The sequence below is a fragment of the Penicillium crustosum genome, assembly GCF_028827405.1.
Source record: "Penicillium crustosum strain IBT 35664 chromosome Unknown utg000001l_segment0_segment0, whole genome shotgun sequence".
Taxonomy (NCBI): domain Eukaryota; kingdom Fungi; phylum Ascomycota; class Eurotiomycetes; order Eurotiales; family Aspergillaceae; genus Penicillium; species Penicillium crustosum.
The window spans coordinates 6,075,049-6,092,980 of NW_026623122.1; the positions used below are offsets into that span (position 1 = coordinate 6,075,049).

Consider the following 17,932-nt stretch of genomic DNA (forward strand, 5'->3'; position numbering starts at 1 on the left):
CAGAGCGTCTTGAATATCTACATGTACAGTATGAAACTGTAGGTATTTGGGGTGCTCTCTGGACTCCAATTTTCGCTTCGACAGCATATTTTCAGATACCCAATTCAAATTCTATGAAACCAGTCTGGGAGAAATTTAAATTGATAGTTCGTAGGCAAACCGTGAATGTAGAAATCGTAGTACAGCATGAGCAATCTCCGAAGTGAACAGAGGCACATTGAGGAGTGTAGGATGCCATTATAAATTTGAAGGAAGCTTGATTTTGGAACTGGAGAAAGCGGCGGAAATGCGGATCCACTCCAAGTACCTTCCGGAATGCCGCGCCGAGAGTTCACCGCGGGATGAGCTGTGTTCACCTGGGCAATCATCGCAACCCGCCGTCGACATTTCGTCATAACACCCCAACACGTCTCCCTTGTTTTGATTCATCTGATTCATCTTCCCGGGGGTTTGGTCGACGGCTGTATTCATCAAAATGGATTTTCCGACCGACGTGGCGGAGTTTGATAGCGATCCGCGCATCTCGTTCTCGAAACTGGACAACAGCTTCCTACTGGAGACAAGCGATGGTCGCGAGTTCTTGTTCAACAGTATTCTGAAGAGATGGGTTGAGACGGTATGTAATGAACGTATTCGCACCCTGACGCTTTGCGATGGGCTGTCCGCAATGCAGGCCGACAATCTCCAGTGCTAACCTGAATTGCGACTTTAGATCGACGAGGCGCTCATCCGCAAGCAGCAGGGGTACGGCTCAGACGACGGCGAAACTGAAATCGTTCATCCGCGTGACCGTAAGAAGCGAAAGAACTCTCATGACGGGGTAAGTATTCCGGTCTTTTGTGGCAGCTTGCTGGCATTGGTAATTGACTGTCTCCTTTCGCATTTTAGACCGATGAACCCAAGGTAAAGAAGCCCCGTGTGAACACCGCTGTGTGGGTTACCAAGATTCCCCTTGACGCCGAGTTGTCTGAGATTCAAGACCTGTTTTCGAAGTATGGAATCCTCGCAGAGGAACTGGACACCGGAAAGCCACGGATTAAAATGTACACCGACGAAAATGGCAACTTCAATGGCGAGGCTTTGGTTGTGTACTTCCGACCGGAGTCAGTCAAGCTCGCGATTGACTGTCTCGACGAGACGGACTTCCGACTAGGTCCCCACAACCCAGCTGGACCGATGCGCGTTCAGACGGCCGACTTTTCGTACAAACGTGAAAAGGATGTGGAGCCGAAGGTTACCATGACTGCGAAAGAAAAGAAGAAGCTCAAGGAGCGTGCGGAGCGATTGAACAAGTGTGTTTGTTGATCACAGCGGCAAAGTGTTTCATGCTGACTTGACTGTGATAGGAAACTTTCCGACTGGGGTGATGATGAGGCCGAGCAGACCTTAAAGGCGATTAAGGCTGCCGAGGAGGCTACACGACATGTGATTCTGAAACATATGTTTACACGGGAAGAACTGGAGGTTAGACTTACCCTCCTTTGGACAAATATGGACACGCGGCTGACGTGTAATTACAGGAAGATCCGCTCGCCAGTATTGAGATTCACGATGACATTCTCAGCGAGTGCTCTAAGATTGGTGACGTGGCCAAAGTCGTGGTCTGGGACGGAGAAGCTGATGGGGTTGTTACTGTTCGATTTGTCTCAACCGCGGACGCACGTCGCTGTGTCAAGGTAGGCCTTTAAGTTTGAATCAACGTGATGGCAACTGCTGACCATATTTAGACCATGAACGGGCGCTACTTCGGAGGCAATACTGTTGTTGCTTACATCTGGGATGGAGATGAGAAGTTTAACAAGCACAACCCCCGACGAGACGCAGGGGGCAATACGGCGAACCCTCTGGATGCAGACGATGAGGAGAACGAGCGCCTTGAGCGGTTTGGAGATTGGCTGGAAAGCGGCGCAAACCAGAAGACCGACAAGAACCAGGAAATCGCCAATGACAAGACTGCCAAGGAGGAGGCAGATGAGGGCCAGGAAACTGGCACGAACTAGTCCAACCGAACAGAAAACGCCGAGACCCCATGTCAAGTGATCGAAAACGGCGAGAACAACCCTCTAAAACCACATACCCAAAACAGTGGAAACTATCCACCAACTGAACGAATTCCATACGATGAGAGCCACTGAAGGGCAAGTGAGTACTTCCCAGTGAATGGAAGGCAATATCTGACTGAACGAACTCCAACTGACGAGAGCTATCCTAGGGCAAGTGAGTACTACCATGTGGATGGAAAGCGGCGCCTAGTTATTGAACGAATACCCAATATGTACGATTAGTCCAAATTTTTTCGAATTGAACGATTGAAACAATAGTATTTTACGTAGTTAGTTGTAATTATACAGATGTGTGTAGTTACAATCAACTAGTTAGTATGTAACTAGTAGTTATGTAGCTACTGTATGTAGTTTATCGTACCATATCACGCGCCCCAAGGAAACGTAAAATGTGGTTCGCACCTCCCCGAGTCCCGTGATGCGGCTATACCCAATCGAGCCTCCCCCCTGAAGTTCAGTTGTTGACTTGTTGATCCCACACACACCGCTCAACTGGCCTTCTTGCTTTCTCTTCTTCCCCATCCTCCCTGACTTGTCACCGGTTCTCCTTTTTTCGTCCATCTCTTTTCTAATCCCTTCAAAATGCGTGAGATTGTACGTTATCCCTTCCAGACGCGTCTTTTGTTTTCATACGGCCCCTGAGCCATGACCCCACTCTCAACAGATCTTTTGCTAACATGATATAGGTTCACCTCCAAACCGGCCAGTGTGTAAGTTCGACTTGGAACATTCTTGGAAACATTCTTCGATTCGTGGGACTAAATTGGAATTGCATTATAGGGTAACCAAATTGGTGCCGCTTTCTGGTAAGTGCCGAGTTTTTTTTTTCGCGTTGGGTATCAATTGACAGGTTCCTAACTGGATTACAGGCAAACCATCTCTGGCGAGCACGGTCTCGATGGCGATGGACAGTAAGTTTTAACAGTGATAGGGGTTTCCGGTGGATTACACATCTGATATCTTCCTAGGTACAATGGTACCTCCGACCTCCAGCTCGAGCGTATGAACGTCTACTTCAACCATGTGAGTCCAACGACAGGAAACCGAATAATAGTGCATCATCTGATCGGATGTTTTCCTTGATAATCTAGGCCAGCGGTGACAAGTACGTTCCCCGTGCCGTTCTCGTCGATTTGGAGCCTGGTACCATGGACGCTGTCCGCTCCGGTCCCTTCGGCAAGCTTTTCCGCCCCGACAACTTCGTCTTCGGTCAGTCCGGTGCTGGTAACAACTGGGCTAAGGGTCACTACACCGAGGGTGCCGAGCTTGTTGACCAGGTTCTCGATGTCGTCCGCCGTGAGGCTGAGGGCTGTGACTGCCTCCAGGGTTTCCAGATCACCCACTCCCTGGGTGGTGGTACCGGTGCCGGTATGGGTACACTTTTGATCTCCAAGATCCGTGAGGAGTTCCCCGACCGTATGATGGCCACCTTCTCCGTCGTTCCCTCCCCCAAGGTCTCCGACACCGTTGTTGAGCCTTACAACGCCACCCTCTCCGTCCACCAGCTTGTTGAGCACTCCGACGAGACCTTCTGTATCGATAACGAGGTATGAAACGCGTGAGGAAAAGACTGACGCGAAGATTACTGACAATCCTAGGCTCTCTACGATATCTGCATGCGTACCCTCAAGCTCTCCCAGCCCTCCTACGGCGACCTGAACCACCTCGTCTCCGCCGTCATGTCCGGTGTGACCACCTCCCTCCGTTTCCCCGGTCAGCTCAACTCCGATCTCCGCAAGCTCGCCGTCAACATGGTTCCCTTCCCTCGTCTGCACTTCTTCATGGTCGGCTTCGCTCCCCTGACCAGCCGCGGTGGCCAATCTTACCGCCAGGTCAGCGTTCCTGAGTTGACCCAGCAGATGTTCGACCCCAAGAACATGATGGCTGCTTCCGACTTCCGTAACGGCCGCTACCTCACTTGCTCCGCTTTGTTCCGCGGTAAGATCTCCATGAAGGAGGTTGAGGACCAGATGCGCAACATCCAGAGCAAGAACCAGAGCTACTTCGTTGAGTGGATCCCCAACAACGTCCAGACCGCTCTGTGCTCCGTTCCCCCCCGTGGCCTCAAGATGTCTTCCACCTTCGTTGGTAACTCCACCTCCATCCAGGAGCTCTTCAAGCGTGTCGGCGACCAGTTCACTGCCATGTTCCGTCGCAAGGCTTTCTTGCACTGGTACACTGGTGAGGGTATGGACGAAATGGAGTTCACTGAGGCTGAGAGCAACATGAACGATCTTGTCTCCGAGTACCAGCAGTACCAGGAGGCCTCCGTCTCCGAGGGCGAGGAGGAGTAGTAAGCATTCCCCATACCACCCGATTTTCGAATACGTCGACTAATGAATTTTCTCCCTATTTTTAGCCTCGGTGATGAAATTGTTGATGAGGAGGTTTAAATAAGTCTTTGAGATTTGTTCAAAGTAATACCCTTGTCAAGCCTACATTCTCTACCATTCGGACCGGCTTGTGGGCGCAAGCCCCGAACCAATTTGTTTGAGCGCTCCTAATTTACACCCTTTTTTGTCTATTTTTCTGCTCGGCTTGGGTGATTTGTTCCGCCCCTCCAGAATAGCACATAGTGGAAAAGAAAGTGACGAACCCATTTTTCATGGTCTTTAGCTTGTGTTAATTGTAGTATTGAATATCAAGGTTGGTGTTACAGCAGTTTATATGGGTCAGTACCCTTGACTTTATAACTTCATATGCCTAGGTTGTGACAATCTCACGAAAGCAAGAAAATACGGGCTTTCCCGTTGTATTATACAACGCTACAACCATTGACCAGTACCCGTATCTCATGGGCAATCCATCGCCTTTCTACCCCTCAATGAAAAGGGCATTTCCCAGTCCGGGATCCCCTCAACTCCAACAAAGTCTCATCTAACTGCTTCCTCCCCTTCCCCTCAAAATACTTCGGACCAACATCCGGAACACTATATCCATTAGGGTAATACTTATCCCCCTCATCACCAGGCACAGGCCGTCCTAGAGCTCGAGTCAGCCATGCCATCGGGCCCCAGCGGTTCCAAAACGTGGGCTTGACATAGTATGGCGCGGCCTCCCACTGGGTGAGGAAGAAGCGGTCGTTTTCATCCGGCTCCTCGGTGAACGAGGTGGAGCGCAGGAAGTACGGTCGTGGCAGAGATAGGTAGCGGAGGAATAGCTTGCGGGCTGTGATGATAGCCGATAAGAGCGCTGCACAGAATGCGGAGGGGGGTTCGTAGCTGTTTGGTAAGAGGTTAGACAGTGTGTTGGTGATTAGTTCATCCATGCAGCGTTGCAACTTACTACATCGCCCTTCTAAGCCTGTCATCCATCATAAACGAAACAAACTGTAACCCAACTGGATGGAACATCTTAGGCAGCATATAAACCAGCACAGCAGTAGTCTGATCCGCCGTCTCACGATTCTTAGCATCAGGCACCATGAACTTCGTCTCATACTCCTCGCTCCATGCATCAATCTCCTCGAGCCACTGAATCCCATCCCGGAACCCGGTCTTACCAGATGGCAGCTTCTCATAGCTAATCTCCAGCCCATCACCCACACTCTTCCAGAAAGTCCCGATGGCACATCGCTCCAGGTCACTCAGCTGGCGCCACTCATAGCGATTGATGAACCGAATCGGCTGGAGCGCGAAAAGCGCCAGCGTAAAGAGCATATCGTCATCGAGGATTTTACCTGAGGCTCTGTACCCGCTGTGTAGGTAGCGCGTCCGGGCAAGACCGAGGTATGCGCGTGCGGAAGTCGGGTTGTTGCCGACCATCTCTTGGACGAGAACGCTGGTATCCGTGTACCGCTTTAGGGAAGTTTCTGGGCTGGAGAATTGACTTGTTTTTACGAGAAGGCTGGATATTGAAGGGATGCCGTATGTCTTTTTCTTCAGTTAGAAATTTCATGTATAGATCGATAGGGAATGGCCCGATTGTTTGTGGGTCGTGTTTTTTTTTTTCTTTCATACCCGGAATAAGGCGAATTGCAAGCTCTTGATGAATATGAGTGGGAACTCGAGCTGCGCCACTTGTTTTTGGATCTGGAAGGCTTCTTCGTCGGTCATTTTGGACATCGATTCCCGTGTTGGGTAGGCATATTGCTTGTGGAGCTTGCGTAGGCGCTGGAACCGTAGACTTGTTGTCACTACTGGCCAGGCGACGAGGAGGCCTACGGCGTAAGGGAGTAGTTGGGATGCCATACCCCCTGCAGGTAGGGATGAAGCCCAGGTGTCGGTATAATTCATATTGACGCGACAAGTGTGGGGATGGGACCTCAACTGGGGGTTCCACGAGGTTTAAATAAGAATGTGGTGGTTGGTGGTGACCCACAGGACAGGCCCATTTATGATCCCCACAAGGTTTATGAACTGTCATTTGTGCAACCTCTTGTGTAACCTGTACATAACACCCTGCATATCTCAAATAACCCTTAGAGGAGCCTGTAGGAGCATGTAGTAATTAGGTTTCCAAGGTTGTTCACTTCATCTAATCTAGAGAATATAATTGGATAATTTCAAACGCGGGGTATCCGAAACACCGAGCCTCGGGGAACTGGAGAGGGGAATGAACGTTCACATCCTCGGGCTATCCGACTATTATATGCGAAGAAGGGCCTCAAGCCAGACTATTATCGTACCCCTGTAATCCAAAATCTACATCTGAGAAGGTGCTGACGACATCCTCGGTTGTGCGAGATGCATATGCATGCGACCAAGCCTCGTAAGCACTATAGCGGTTATTCTCAAGCCAACGGACCATAGCTGTAGGGTATCTATTACAACGTCACATTATTTAAGCAAATTCTATTAGAATTATTTTGATTATAGGTCCAGCCTGACACTATCACATCGGGTCTTTACAGTTCCCATATCGCTATATACTATCTGGTTTATGTTGAGGGGATATAAAATGTTCTTCCGACAAGCTTTCTGGCAGATCACTAGCGGCGAATGAATCTGAGCTCCAATACCCGTAGCGGTGGGAAAAACATCGCAGTGAAGCCCGCACCCAACCAGAGACCCAGATCAGCTTCGCCAGCCATCTTTGCGATGGGGCCGATATAATACGATTGAGACTAAATATAGATATTAGCGAGATGCAATCAATCGGATTCCTGGGAATATAAGGCTTACCATGCCAACGATTGCACCAGCCCAGCCGATAAGGAAAGCAACTCCTGCCGCGATCCCCAAAGGCAATTTATCGCGACAGTTCCACTGAGACCAGTCATAGCCTCTTCTCCGACGGAAGACCACATGTTCTTCAAAGACAATCACGACAAACATCATAACCCAGTATCCGATTAGAGGCAAGAAAGACTTGAAGATCTCGTACAGCCGGTCCCGGCCTCCCATCGCGCATGCGGCATATATCACCGTAGCGAGAGTCGTGAAAATCGGCTGTGGAACCTTTCCAAACACCCCGCCAATCATTTGGAAGTTCATCCCCATCGAGTACGCCCCAGGAGTATTATTGGCAACCAAGGCGAGGACATTGATGACAGCACAGAATTTCCCGAACCCTCCCAGACCGTCGTATGCTGTCATCAGAACGCCCCCGGGACTGCTGCCATACTTGGCCGCCAAGTGTGTCGAGCTGGCGATCACGGTTCCAAGACCAACGCCCATAAGAAGAACAATTGACATGGCACAAGTGGCGGCGAAGACTGTGACCAGGAATATCCGATAGCTCTTCATTTGCGGCGGGATATACACATAGTAATCGGCAGCGAGCGGGGCCCAGGCAAGGGGAATGGACAATGCCAGAGAGAGGAAGGTTATTATTTTGGCAATTAAGTGCTCTGTCGACATTGGTGTATGGATGTTGAAGTCGAACTTAGGCCCTGCTGAGCCCACCATCACGCATATCACCAGCAGCTGTGGCAACCAGGCAACTCTGGTATTGATTAGAATATGCATTTCAAGGTATGCTGGGCTGTCAATTCTTACCGTTCGTATAATTGGAAGATTTTCATTCCAAACAGAGCCATAATCCAGCTTGAAACGGCGACAATGATAATTCCCACTATCACGGAAAGATAGCCACCAGAGACCACAGACAAGATCTGGCCACCGACGACGCTGTTTACCATGCTATACCCGATATTGGTGAAGAGGTTCAGGATGATGCAAACTTTGCTGGGATAATAGCCCATGAAATATCGGGCCACGATCTATCAAATTCATGAGCATCCGTTCATCTTGTTAATAGCACCTTCTTCTCCCCGTGCAGCAAAAAAACAATGTTTAGATATTAACATACCAAAGTTCGGTTCCCGCTTTTCGATCCCCATATACTTATAAAACCAACAGTGCAATTGCCGGCTAAACATCCAAATACAGCACAGAGGGCTGCATCCCTGAAGCTGAGGCCAAGCACGAGTGTACCCATTGATCCAACAACGATGTTATTTGTAGCCAATGTCATGCTAAACCACATTAGTAGCATATGAAGTATGGTCGATGATGTTATTGGCTCTCGATCTTCGATAGGAATCGGCCCGATGCCACGGATTTCCACATTTCTCAAGCTTGCAATCCACTGTGAGCATCTTGACTGTGGCACGGGGTCAGGCTTTGCGAGGTCTGAGTCGTCGGAGGAGCTGTTGGAAGCGCTTTTGTCGAGGTAAAGTTGGTTCAGACTCCCAAGAGCAGGCGAGCTGTGGGCTTTTTCGACATCGTCGGGCTTCATTCTCGGATACCTCGAAGCTCGCGTGAGTGGACTATGTCGGATTAAGCTGTTCGTGAACCGAAGCTTTCAATCCGAATCTATTAATGGTTAAATGAATTTTAAGCAGTCTGATGTATAGAGTGGATGTCGTAAATCCGCAGCTATACAATAGCTACAAAAGGCGAGGGAAATGAGCCGTTCGTATAAAACATGACGGAGGGGGGAGCTATGGTATGATAGATATAAGGGAAAAAGCACGCGGGGCCAGTGCACCATTGCTAGCCCGTTGGACATTGACATCACCCTGTCTACCCAGTGAGACGGTGTAACAACCCCAGGGGAGACTGGATACATACACATTCCTTAGCAATCAAGGCACCAGCCGAGCAGCTCGCCGCCAGTATCCAATGATGAACCCAGGAATTGGAATCACTGCAATACAACTGTGAATAAACACACTCTGCAGATTGTAGATCATTGATCGCCTAGTGGAGAAAAAAAAGAAGCTACCTAGCTTTATCCCGACATACAAGTGTGGGGATGAACCTCATCGCGCAATATTAGCCCATCCACCAGGGCACCCACCCACACACATATTCGGTGGGTCTGTAGCCATCTCATGATACAATCAAAAGAAGGGATAGGCTCATGACATCCACACCATAAAAAATAAAAGTCCCGTCGACCCCTGTGATCCGCGATACATTTCCGTATGGGGTAAGTGGTATGCTGGAAAGCTCCGAATATGCATGCTCTGGAATGTTGTCGACGCAAGGAGAATGTGTTAGCTCACGATTCTATACGATGATCAGATTTTGAAAAGGAGGATGATGATCAGCCGAAGTTCCGTTCAGCAACTTCCGCGAGAAATGTATTCTAGTCCCTTGTGATTGCTGTGGAACGAATGCTTCCCGAGGCATCTTCTGTGATGATTCGCTATGGCTCTGAGGATATGAAGGCTTGAGGGAAGGGGCTCTTTTAAATAGCTCTGATTAGTATTTACGTCCATTAAGCTATTCATAACTTTGATTACTATATATAGAGAGTTTCTCGCTGTTCGGTTGTCATCGGCATCGCGGTATAGCCCATCTGAGTATTAGTTGATTGGTACATTGTACAGGGGGTATTATGAAGGCTTGAATGGTGTTACATGCTCTTTGAAAGAGCAAATCCCCCTTCATCCCGAGCTCTCTCATGGTCTTCTGTGCCTCAATTCAGAAGACTTACACAAATGGAACTCCGAATTATGTGGTATTACGTAGCTCGAGTATCTAGCTCAGATCATTTCCTACAAGTCCAGCCAAGCTTTTCCCCCATCTCGCTTGACCCACAAGCCGCAATCCGTGATGCGGATCTGTGAAAGCGAACTCTCCTAGCTTACTTTACCTACGGGATGGACTTATCAACGTTTAACACGCTAGTATAGCCATTTGATTATTCTGGCTTCGCTCATGCATTGGCAAAGGATGCACAACACCCGTTGATATGGTCTCAGAACTTGACTATGACTTCTTTTTGGAAGATCTGCGGTCCCATTTTAGCTGCAGCCCTGAAGTTCATGTGCTCGTGTGAGATCCTCGAACCTGCAGTAACAGATTAGACTGCGAATATGCCATTAGAAACCGAAATGGTTAGTTGGCTGCTTTGATAGCTATGCAAAATTGAGAAGCAGTCGCGGGACATGGACTGACCTGTTCTTTATTGTGACCAAGAGCGAGTTTAAGCTTCCTTTACAGATCAACGAGGGGGAACTAGAACCACATAATGAGGAGGGGAACTACTTAGATATTTGGTTGAAGAGATTCAAAGGAAGTGCAAGAAGGGAAATGGTTGATTGTGTGTGTGTGAGGAAAGAGCAGCCGGGGAGTTTCACTGCACCTGTCGTTCTCTCTCTTCTCTCTTTTAGGCTCTCTTCTTGCCTAGGTACCAATCTCGACTCGTGGAAAACTCACCCTCTCATCCTCTCACCCTGATCTCGTCATAAATTCTTTTTCAAGTTTGAACTCTCCATCCAAGCCATCACTCAGCATGGCTGTCACGAACATCCCCGTCCCGCCGCGTAACATTCCGCGAGTGCTCAACATGCACGACTGTCTCATTGAGGTGACCCGTTTTGATAGTGGCCAGTCAACTGTCTTTTGGTTGGGAGGCTACTTGAACAACGAAACGTACATCAACCCAGACGGCACTTTCGATCACACCATGCTGAGCTACGAGGATTTCGAACAAGATCTGATGGATCACCTCTGTTTCGACCCCCATGAAGAAAATCTCCGATGGGATTACGACAGCCCATTTCAGCCTCGCGCGAGCCCCCCAAATCCCCCAGCTTTCATGGTTAGAAGTTACAACGCTTGGGTGGCTGCTCTGCTAGCCATGCAACACGCTTCCTCAAGCCAGGTCAACTCCGGTGTGCAATCTACCTCCACTGCGAGTTCTCCAATCATGACCGTTTACTTCGGTATTGCATGAAGTAAGTGACTCCTTCCTTTTTTGATTGAGTACCAGCGAACCATTGGCTAAATATAAAGGTGTACCCCTCAAATTGCAACAACGAGTGGGCCCGAATGCGCGGCAAGGATATCGTTGCAGGACGGATATTTCTTTCCAATGATGCTAGCATGCGATGCACGAAGGATTTCAGTCAACAGATCGGGGAGATGAAACGCAACATAACGGATCTTGCACTGGTGCCAGAGATAGGGGCCCGAGGGCTCTGGATGGATGCTCAGGGCGAAGAGAAATATCAAGGAGATATCTAGCTACTTCGAACTGGTGAAATTCAAATTAAGGATTGATAATACAGTTTCTTTTCCTTGCTATTTAATATGGTCCGTCAAAAATGTCAAACGAGACTCTCAAACGCACACTCTCGCAGCGACAACCCATAATGTGACGCCTACCGTTCTCATTGTTTGCCTTGACTGCTTCTAAACCGAGCTTTACCTGCTTTCTCATCTCGTCTATCTTTTCTCTAGTTCAAACCCCCTTGACCTTCACAATATCCTTACCGATACCGAACTTCCAATGGCCCACCGATGTAACTCAGACTTCCCCACTGTCTATCTTCCAGCCCAGAATAAGCAAGTTACTAGTTCTGTTCGTCGCAGAGTTCGACCTGTGGCTGGAGCACAAGCTTTTATTGTGCGAACTTCAGGTATCATGTCTCCAGTCCATCGGATTGACACTAGAGCCTTTGTCTCTAATCGCTATATTTGAGACACAGAAGACTCGAACCAGGAGGAAAATGACAACAGTGGTCAATCTTGGCTCGATGTATCTCAGATGGATTGAAAGTATCCAACGACTTAAAATGGACGGCGAAGCCGGACTTGACATCCTCCGCCCCACATTTCCAAGTTTCCTATTCAGAATGAGGGGAGAATACAAATATTCAACTTCCATTTCACGCTTCCCAGTAACCTGCTACATATTTAAAAATGGCCTCCATAACCCCATCCCAAGAAGAACTGCAGAGGCTCTACATCGGCAAAGACATCAGCGATTTACCCAAACCAGCCGCAATCCTTGATGTAGCAATCATCCGACGACACTGCGAGACAATGCTACGCACAATCAAAACGCTCGATGTCGGATTCAGAGTTCATGTTAAGTCACACAAGGTAAGAGACCTCAAATGTCATATTCTCCACATAATTACATTCAACTTATGAATATCAGACACCCGAAATCGCCAAGCTCCAAATTGGCGACAGCACCGAAGCCAATTTCGTAGCTTCCACAGTCCTAGAGATCGAGATGATGATCCCTCTACTACAGGATCTGAAACAAAAAGGCTGCAAAATTAACATTCTCTACGGCATCCCCCTCGTCCCATCACAGGTTCCACTACTAGCCAAGGCAGCCCGCGAGCTAGGCGAGAACAGCATCACTGTGATGATCGATCACCCAGATCAACTCCCCTACCTGGAGAAACTATCTTCTCTAGCAGGACATCCAACATGTGTCTTTGTCAAGGTCGACACGGGCTACCACCGCGTCGGATTGCCGCCCGTATCCCTCAATAAGAACGGGTTACTCGAGAAACTTGCCTCCGCAGAGGAAACAGGCGGGGCAAGACTCCTCGGATTGTATTCACACAGTAGTTTGAGTTATAGCGGAACAACCCCCGAGCAAGCGATGGGCCATTTGATCAGTGAGATCCGTGGATGCAAAGATGCCTTGGAGAGAAATTCGCATCTACTATCCAAAAGGGAATTGATCATTAGTGTTGGTGCGACCCCACAGGTCGTCTCGTCCCAGAACTTGCTGCGTGAGGACTCTACCTGTGCGGAAGCGCAGGAGCTGAAGGCTTTGCTTCGCGAGACAAATGTCGAGCTGCATGCTGGCGTCTATCCCATCCTGGATATGCAGCAATTCTCCACAAAAGCTCGTGCTGATTCTGGAGTTCTGGAGGATGAAATTGCCATCTCGGTGCTCGCTGAAGTGTGCAGTGTCTATAACGACGGTGAGCGCGAGAAACCCGAGGCACTCTTGGCTGCGGGCACGCTTGCACTGGGTCGAGAGCCGTGTCCAAGTTACTCGGGCTGGGGCGTTATTTCTTCTTGGCGGATGGATGGATTGGGTAAAGCTTCACCGGAGAGATTGGTCGTTGAGAGGATCAGTCAGGAACATGCGATTGTGACTTGGGAGAGTGAGGCGCAGGCGAAGATTCCCCTGCGAATTGGACAAGTGGTTAAAGTGCACCCGAATCATGCTTGCGTTACTGGTGCCTTTTATGGATGGTATTTTGTTGTCGATTCGGATCAAGACAGGGAGACTTCTCGGATTGTGGATGTTTGGGTTCGGGCGAGGGGATGTGGTATGAGGGCTTGGTAGAGTATACCTGCAATTTCGGACCTCGGGGTGCCTCGGGGATATCTTCCGCTTATGAACTAGTGTATCGCAGTGCATAACCATTGTGAGTAGTCTGATCCACTATAAACCCTGCATCATCCCCCCGAATTTTGGACAAGTGAAAGAGCATAAGCTCTCAAAATGAATGACAGGGCGGGTATCCTTTTCACGGAGCGTTATATTTGCTGTAGTGGCGATGTTGCAATAGCTCAGCGAGTATTCCATATACCTACGTACAACCGAAGTAATAAGTGTGTTGGTGGACTGACCTATACACCTCGGGAGCCGATACCCCTGGGGTGGGGATTTGTGGAGTAGCAGACTTCTGGTAAAACGGGTTAGATCAAACTTCCCTGAAGAATTCAAAAATCCTTCGAATTCGTGGAAAGTTGAATAGCAACCCAGCTTCCCCACAGGGTCTGTGGAGAGAGGCGGCATAATATTTACCCTAACTTCAATCACCGAAGTTACCCCGGCTTTAGAACCGCTTGTCACTTCTATAGATAAAAAGGAGTCCATCCCCTTTATCTGGGGTTCTTGTATATCTCCCTCGACATAGTTGAGAGAGTGCAGAACATCATGCGGTATTCTCTATGGGCCTATACGCTTGTGGTGGCTTCGGCTGCCGCAACAACAACTTCACTGACTGACATCTGTACCACCGCGTATGCGAAGAAGGCCTTGCCAGTAGATGCTATTCAGGGCGTTACCGTGGATCCATCTTCGATTTCCACAAGTCTTGTCACCAATTTCACCGCAGAAAGCATCTTCTACCCTACCTCCACCTTCGATTACTGCAATGTGACTTTCGCCTACTCTCATGATGGCATTGACGGGGATGTTGTTCATGTGCAATACTGGCTTCCAGCCCCAGGGCAGTTTAAGAACAGATATGTGTCCACGGGTGGAGGTGGTTGGGCGATCAACTCAGGGTCCTCGTCAATCCCTACTGGTGTCATTGTTGGCGGGTAAGAATTTCCTCGTTTACTGCTCGCTGGGATGAATACTTTGACTAACATATTGAATGAAGTGTTGGAGGTTTGACCGATGGAGGATTTGGAAGCTTCACCACCGAATTTAGTTCCGCTGCTCTCTTGGAAAATGGAACTATCAACTGGCAAGCGACTTACATGTTTGGTAAGACCTTTATATCTCGAAACCCACAGCTTATGAGCCAGCTAACATAAGAAACAGGCTACCAAGCCCAGCATGAGCTCGCTATTTTGGGCAAAGAACTGACAAGAAATATTTACAACGTACCATCTGGCGAAAAGATTTACTCCTACTATCAGGGCTGTTCTGAGGGAGGCCGCGGGGGATGGAGCCAGGTCCAACGGTTCCCCGATCAATTCGACGGTGTGGTCGCCGGTGCTCCAGCCTTCCGATGGGCACAACAGCAAACCAACCATTTGACCGGAAACGTCATCCAGAAAACCCTTGACTACTACTCGCCCAGCTGTGAGCTCGAGAAGATCATGAACATGACCGTCGCTAGCTGTGATCCCCTGGATGGCAAGACTGACGGTATTGTATCACGCTCCGACTTGTGTTTGAAGCATCTAAACTGGGATTCCATCCTGGACGCTTCTTACTCCTGCCCTGCTGTCAGTGGGTCCTCATACGCGGGCGCCACACCTGCACAGACAGGCAAGGTATCTGCCAAAGCCATTGAAGTCATCAAGGCCTTTTGGAATGGTCTTCACGACTCCGACGGCAAGCGAGTTTACTTCAGCTACCAGCCTGGCTCGACTTTCGACGATCTTCAAAGCGCATATGATTCATCCACCGACAGCTGGGAGCTTGACATAAGTGGTCTCGGTGGCATGTGGATTGGTCTGTTCATTGATCTTCTGCAGGAGACCAATATTCCCAACCTAGACGGCGTGACCTACGATACCCTCAAGGAATGGATAATACTTTCCCAAAACAAGTACGGAGATATCTTCCAGACAACATACCCAGACTTGTCGGACTTCCAAACCGCCGGTGGAAAGGTTATCCACGTCCATGGAGAACAAGATTTCTCAATCCCTACTGCGTCTTCAGTCCGTTACTGGAATTCAGTCAGGGAAGTTATGTTCCCCAATAAGTCATACACTGCAGGTGCGGCCGCTCTCGATGATTTCTATCGCCTGTTCCTCATTCCTGGCGTGGGGCACTGTGCCACAAACGAGTACCAACCCGACGCCCCATGGCCACAGACAACTCTACAGACTCTCATCGAGTGGGTTGAGAATGGCAAGGCACCGGCAACACTGGCTGGGTCTGGAGAGATTGAGGAAATGTGCCGTTGGCCTCTTCGTCCACTTTGGACTGCAAACGGCAAGAAATTCCAATGTGTCCATGACCAGGAATCGATTGATAGCTTTAGTTACGATTTGGATGCGTACAAGCTTCCTGTGTACTAAGCGGATAACTTGTCGAGTGAGACCTGCTTCTCTTAATTATACAGTTCTCCAATTCAAGTTACGAGTGTTCCAATTATCAATATTCTCGACTCTCCGGATAGAGGCCCACTACGGGCGACTAAGTATGCCACTGATTCATAACAAAGTAACTATACAGTTGAAGATAACGCTGGTTTAAAAAAGAGATGTAATCTGACCTTTAAAGGGGTTAAGATTAAGATTAATGGTTGGTCGTACTATTATAAAGTTGATTAATTATATAGTCAAAGGTTATATACAAAAAAGTCTAGGAAAGTCTTTTATATAGAATATACTTTTTTACCGCCCTCGTAAATACCAAAACAGATATCCCAAAAGACATCTAAAAAGAATATAACAAGGCCGTATAAGCGGCTGATCGCAATTCTTGTCTTGTATATGCCTCCGGCAATGAATGAAGCGGTAGCATACTTAGTCGCCCGTAGACCACCCCACTCTCTTCTCTTTCACATATACTCCTCTTAAACGATATAACATGGAACCTGCTCAGTTACAGCTGGCTTGCCATTTAGCACCCTTACTACGAAATGGTGGCACAACGCACCCGTCTGTTCACAATGACCGTGTGGCTTGTGAACTTTACATATTTGGAGATTAAGGCCAAGGGTCAAATGAAAAGTCAGATTGATGACTTTCTATTCTGTACAAAATCTGCCTGTATCCATTAACTCAACATTATAAGTCTCCTAGAACACAATGGCACCGCCATCAACCACAATATCCGGATCATTTATATAGGCACCTGCGGTACTCGCTAGTAACACGACTGTTCCCGTCAGCTCTGACGGACTACCCATTCGACCACTGGGGTTCCGCTCAGCCCAAAGCTTGCGATGCGTGGCAATTCCATCGCCTTCATTGAGAATTGTATCCATATACTCAGGGCTTATACTGTTGGTGCGAAGACCGTAGCAAGCCCATTCGGCAGCCAAGCAGCTTTTGAGCATAAGGAGCCCAGATTTGCTAACATTGTATGCCACCTGTGGCTGCGGGTAGTTAACACGGTGTGCTGAAATCAAATAAGACACCCACTAAAGTACTACAGTTGATGGTGTTGTTTACTGCGCCAAGTATGCCGGCGAGGTATTCAAGCACCAGGGTTTCGGCGATCTTATCATCACCTCCAGCATGAGTGGCCACGTCGCTAATGTTCCTGTTGACCAGCCTGTCTACAACGGCTCAAAGACCTACGTTACTCATTTTGGAAAGTCTCTTGCCCGTGAATGGCGCGACTTTGCGCGAGTTCATATCGTTTCCCCCGGATTCTTCGATATCAAATTGGGTGCCAGCCCTCTTTGTATTCAAGAAGCATACCGTACGTCGTCTATGGGACGACAGGGCCATGTCAAGGAGATCAAAGGGTTGTACCTCTACCTTGCTAGTGATGCCTCCACGCATATGACAGGCAGCGATGTCCTTATTGATGGAGGTTATGTTTTGCCCTAAAGTATGACACCTCGCTATAGAAATTGAGTCAAAATTGCCAACTCCAACTTTGTGGTATTCGGTAATCGATGCTCTTGTGAAGGCATGTATCACAAAGTCGGCGCGCTGTCGTCCGACGGGAAGCTACAGCTACTAGTCTGCTTTTGAGATGCCTAACGCACCCCGGGCCCGTATAGATATGAGTTACTTGATATAGGTCACATACTACCTATTTAGTCATGAAAATGCGAGTCAACAACAAGGATTGGTATGTGTGCCGTTCATACCATTCACAACGTGACCACAAGCAAATGTGCAAACCAGCTTCTTCATATAACATGATGTGATTATCGTCATCCGTATTTTAGGGGCCGTGCTAATCATCTCTGCGTATTCTAACTTTATCTCATGTTAAAGAGCGCGCTCAAGCAACCTCAAATTCGGTAGAGATATTCAAATCCATCCATGGATGTATGGTGT

At 48.5% G+C, this 17,932-nt stretch overlaps 9 protein-coding genes across 9 annotated transcripts; 6 read left to right on the forward strand and 3 right to left on the reverse strand.

Annotated features, from left to right (window-relative positions):
- Window positions 1-475: 475 nt before the first annotated feature.
- On the forward strand, window positions 476-2,000 carry N7487_002286 (U2 snRNP complex subunit CUS2; the record flags this gene model as incomplete). Its single annotated transcript, XM_056870033.1, has 6 exons — window positions 476-616; window positions 713-820; window positions 889-1,292; window positions 1,347-1,464; window positions 1,521-1,676; window positions 1,728-2,000. The coding sequence occupies 6 exons, from the start codon at window positions 476-478 to the stop codon at window positions 1,998-2,000; spliced, it is 1,200 nt and encodes a 399-aa protein (XP_056734817.1).
- A 645-nt stretch (window positions 2,001-2,645) lies between these two features.
- On the forward strand, window positions 2,646-4,456 carry N7487_002287 (beta-tubulin; the record flags this gene model as incomplete). The annotated part of the gene is made up of 8 exons (XM_056870034.1): window positions 2,646-2,657; window positions 2,750-2,773; window positions 2,844-2,869; window positions 2,933-2,974; window positions 3,032-3,086; window positions 3,155-3,610; window positions 3,662-4,356; window positions 4,423-4,456. The coding sequence occupies 8 exons, from the start codon at window positions 2,646-2,648 to the stop codon at window positions 4,454-4,456; spliced, it is 1,344 nt and encodes a 447-aa protein (XP_056734818.1).
- A 428-nt stretch (window positions 4,457-4,884) lies between these two features.
- On the reverse strand, window positions 4,885-6,298 carry N7487_002288 (uncharacterized protein; the record flags this gene model as incomplete). Its single annotated transcript, XM_056870035.1, has 3 exons — window positions 4,885-5,284; window positions 5,349-5,935; window positions 6,023-6,298. The coding sequence occupies 3 exons, from the start codon at window positions 6,296-6,298 to the stop codon at window positions 4,885-4,887; spliced, it is 1,263 nt and encodes a 420-aa protein (XP_056734819.1).
- A 695-nt stretch (window positions 6,299-6,993) lies between these two features.
- N7487_002289 (uncharacterized protein) lies at window positions 6,994-8,744 on the reverse strand (the record flags this gene model as incomplete). The annotated part of the gene is made up of 4 exons (XM_056870036.1): window positions 6,994-7,128; window positions 7,187-7,949; window positions 8,003-8,226; window positions 8,316-8,744. 4 exons carry the CDS (start codon window positions 8,742-8,744, stop codon window positions 6,994-6,996), a joined length of 1,551 nt encoding a protein of 516 aa, XP_056734820.1.
- A 2,007-nt stretch (window positions 8,745-10,751) lies between these two features.
- Window positions 10,752-11,195, forward strand: N7487_002290 (uncharacterized protein; the record flags this gene model as incomplete). Its single annotated transcript, XM_056870037.1, has 1 exon — window positions 10,752-11,195. One exon carries the CDS (start codon window positions 10,752-10,754, stop codon window positions 11,193-11,195), a length of 444 nt encoding a protein of 147 aa, XP_056734821.1.
- Window positions 11,196-12,163: 968 nt separating this feature from the next.
- N7487_002291 (uncharacterized protein) lies at window positions 12,164-13,562 on the forward strand (the record flags this gene model as incomplete). The annotated part of the gene is made up of 2 exons (XM_056870038.1): window positions 12,164-12,346; window positions 12,405-13,562. The coding sequence occupies 2 exons, from the start codon at window positions 12,164-12,166 to the stop codon at window positions 13,560-13,562; spliced, it is 1,341 nt and encodes a 446-aa protein (XP_056734822.1).
- Window positions 13,563-14,159: 597 nt separating this feature from the next.
- On the forward strand, window positions 14,160-15,988 carry N7487_002292 (uncharacterized protein; the record flags this gene model as incomplete). The annotated part of the gene is made up of 3 exons (XM_056870039.1): window positions 14,160-14,548; window positions 14,611-14,717; window positions 14,775-15,988. The coding sequence occupies 3 exons, from the start codon at window positions 14,160-14,162 to the stop codon at window positions 15,986-15,988; spliced, it is 1,710 nt and encodes a 569-aa protein (XP_056734823.1).
- Window positions 15,989-16,713: 725 nt separating this feature from the next.
- N7487_002293 (oxidoreductase) lies at window positions 16,714-16,974 on the reverse strand (the record flags this gene model as incomplete). The annotated part of the gene is made up of 1 exon (XM_056870040.1): window positions 16,714-16,974. The coding sequence occupies one exon, from the start codon at window positions 16,972-16,974 to the stop codon at window positions 16,714-16,716; it is 261 nt and encodes an 86-aa protein (XP_056734824.1).
- A 26-nt stretch (window positions 16,975-17,000) lies between these two features.
- N7487_002294 (short-chain dehydrogenase) lies at window positions 17,001-17,473 on the forward strand (the record flags this gene model as incomplete). Its single annotated transcript, XM_056870041.1, has 2 exons — window positions 17,001-17,019; window positions 17,073-17,473. The coding sequence occupies 2 exons, from the start codon at window positions 17,001-17,003 to the stop codon at window positions 17,471-17,473; spliced, it is 420 nt and encodes a 139-aa protein (XP_056734825.1).
- Window positions 17,474-17,932: the final 459 nt, after the last annotated feature.